The sequence below is a fragment of the Lontra canadensis genome, unplaced genomic scaffold, assembly GCF_010015895.1.
Source record: "Lontra canadensis isolate GAN:19392208 unplaced genomic scaffold, GSC_riverotter_1.0 scaffold2901, whole genome shotgun sequence".
Taxonomy (NCBI): Eukaryota; Metazoa; Chordata; class Mammalia; order Carnivora; family Mustelidae; genus Lontra; species Lontra canadensis.
Genome location: NW_022633885.1, coordinates 1 through 2044, shown reverse-complemented (window position 1 = coordinate 2044; position 2044 = coordinate 1). Strand labels below are relative to the sequence as shown.

At 41.8% G+C, this 2044-nt stretch overlaps 1 protein-coding gene across 1 annotated transcript; it reads left to right on the top strand.

Moving 5' to 3' along the window:
- Positions 1 to 510: 510 nt before the first annotated feature.
- LOC116863754 (protocadherin beta-15-like) lies at positions 511 to 2039 on the top strand (the record flags this gene model as incomplete). Its single annotated transcript, XM_032851113.1, has 1 exon — positions 511 to 2039. A coding segment is annotated over exon 1 (1266 nt), but the record flags the coding sequence as incomplete, so codon positions are not given.
- Between the last annotated feature and the right edge of the window lie 5 nt (positions 2040 to 2044).

Genomic DNA, 2044 nt, shown 5'->3' with positions numbered 1-2044 from the left:
GTACAGAGACATTCTCCTTAGACAATATCTACAAATAAGTCATCCACAATTCCTTAAGCTTTCTATTGAGTTTGCATAATAAACTAGCTCTAGCTGGTCTAGTACAAACTTAAGTTTGTACTCCTGAAACTGCGAATGAATCTTTTCATCTACTGTGCTGGCAGTAGTGAGTTAAGAGTTTAATTGTGTATATTCTTTGTTTAGGAATGGACTGATGCCCACATTGTTTTCTAGTCAATTTCCCTGGAGAGCAGAGATTAGACAACATAGTAGACATTATATTGTAAACTCCATGAGGTCAGAGAGGGTGTTTGTATTCCCAGCACTTTACAGGGCATGACATATAACAAGGAATTGATTAGCATTTGTTGAATTAACAAATACAGTTGGCTTTATTTTTGCATCCTTTCACAGTGGTGTCTGTCACTATTTGCACATTCATAATCTCATAGGAAAACAGAAGTTATCATTTTATTTATAAACCATCCTATATTTAATCTGTGGTTTGCTTTTGTGTGTGCATTAATCAAAGTAAGGGTGTTATGTTTTGTAGCAATTTCAGCGAACTAGATTTAAGTACAACACAGGGTGGCGCTGTAACCTAAGGTTGCGGAAAAACAGACCTGCGGATGGTTACGGTGCCGGCAGTCACACACATCTAAGAGAAGATAATTCTTTACGGAATTACCTTGCGGCAAGGGACTGACTCCTGGAGCGGACTGCCTAAAGACCAAACAGGCACTCAGATTCTAAAGACTTTTGGCGTTGGAGAAATGGAGGCTGCAAAGGAGCGCTTTCCTAGACTAAGGCAAGTTCTTCTTTTTGTTTTGCTGTCTCACACTTGGGCGGAGCAGGAAGATTACCGCATCGCTGAAGAAACAGAGCGTGGCTCTTTTGTGGCCAATCTAGCAAAGGACATAGGGCTAGCGGTAAGAGAGCTGTCTTGGCGGAGGGCTCGGATCATTTTTACAAATGACAAAAAATATTTTCACCTGAACCTTCAGACGGGAGATTTACAAGTAAATGATAAACTGGATCGGGAGGAACTGTGTGGCCCCATGGAGCCTTGTGTACTGCAATTCCAAGTGTTACTGGAAGAACCTTTAGAGGTATATAGGTATAAGCTTTTGGTCACTGACATAAATGACAATTCCCCTGTGTTCCCAGAAGCAGAAATGATTTTGAAAATCATGGAAAGTACTCTTCCAGGGACTGCGTTTCCCCTGAAAAATGCACAAGATTTGGATGTAGGTATCAATAATATCCAAAACTACACCATTTATCCCAACTCCCATTTCCATGTTCTTACCCACAATAGCGGTGAAGGCAGAAAATACCCGGAACTGGTTCTGGACAAAGTGCTAGATCGAGAGGAGCAGCCTGAGCTTAGGTTAAATCTCCTGGCAGTAGATGGTGGAGTTCCTCCTAAAACTGGGACTGCCTTGGTCCTCATTGATATCTTGGACATCAATGACAATGCCCCCGAGTTTGCGCAGCCACTCTATCGTGTACAGATCGTGGAAAACAGTCCTCTGGGATCAGTTATTGTCACTGTTTCAGCTAGAGATTTAGACACAGGAACAAATGGTGAAGTATTCTATTCATTTTTTTATGGCGATGAAGAGATTAGTAGGACATTTGCACTTGATGAACTCACAGGAGAAATTAAAATAATTAGGACACTAGATTTTGAAAAAATTATGTCATATGAGCTGGATATTAAAGCTTCTGATGGGGCAGGTCTTTCTGGAAAATGCACTGTCATAATAGAGGTGGTGGATATAAATGACAACACCCCAGAACTGACGGTGGCTTCACTTATAAGCTCCATCCCAGAAAATTCCCCTGAGACCACGATAGCTCTTTTCAGTATTCAAGACCAAGATTCTGGGGACAATGGGAGGATGGTTTGTTCCATCCAAGAAGATGTTCCGTTCACTCTGAAACCTTCCGTTGAGAATTTCTACAAGCTAGTAACAGAAGGAGAGCTAGACAGAGAGAGCCAGGCCGAGTACAACATCACCATCACCGTCACCGACCTGGG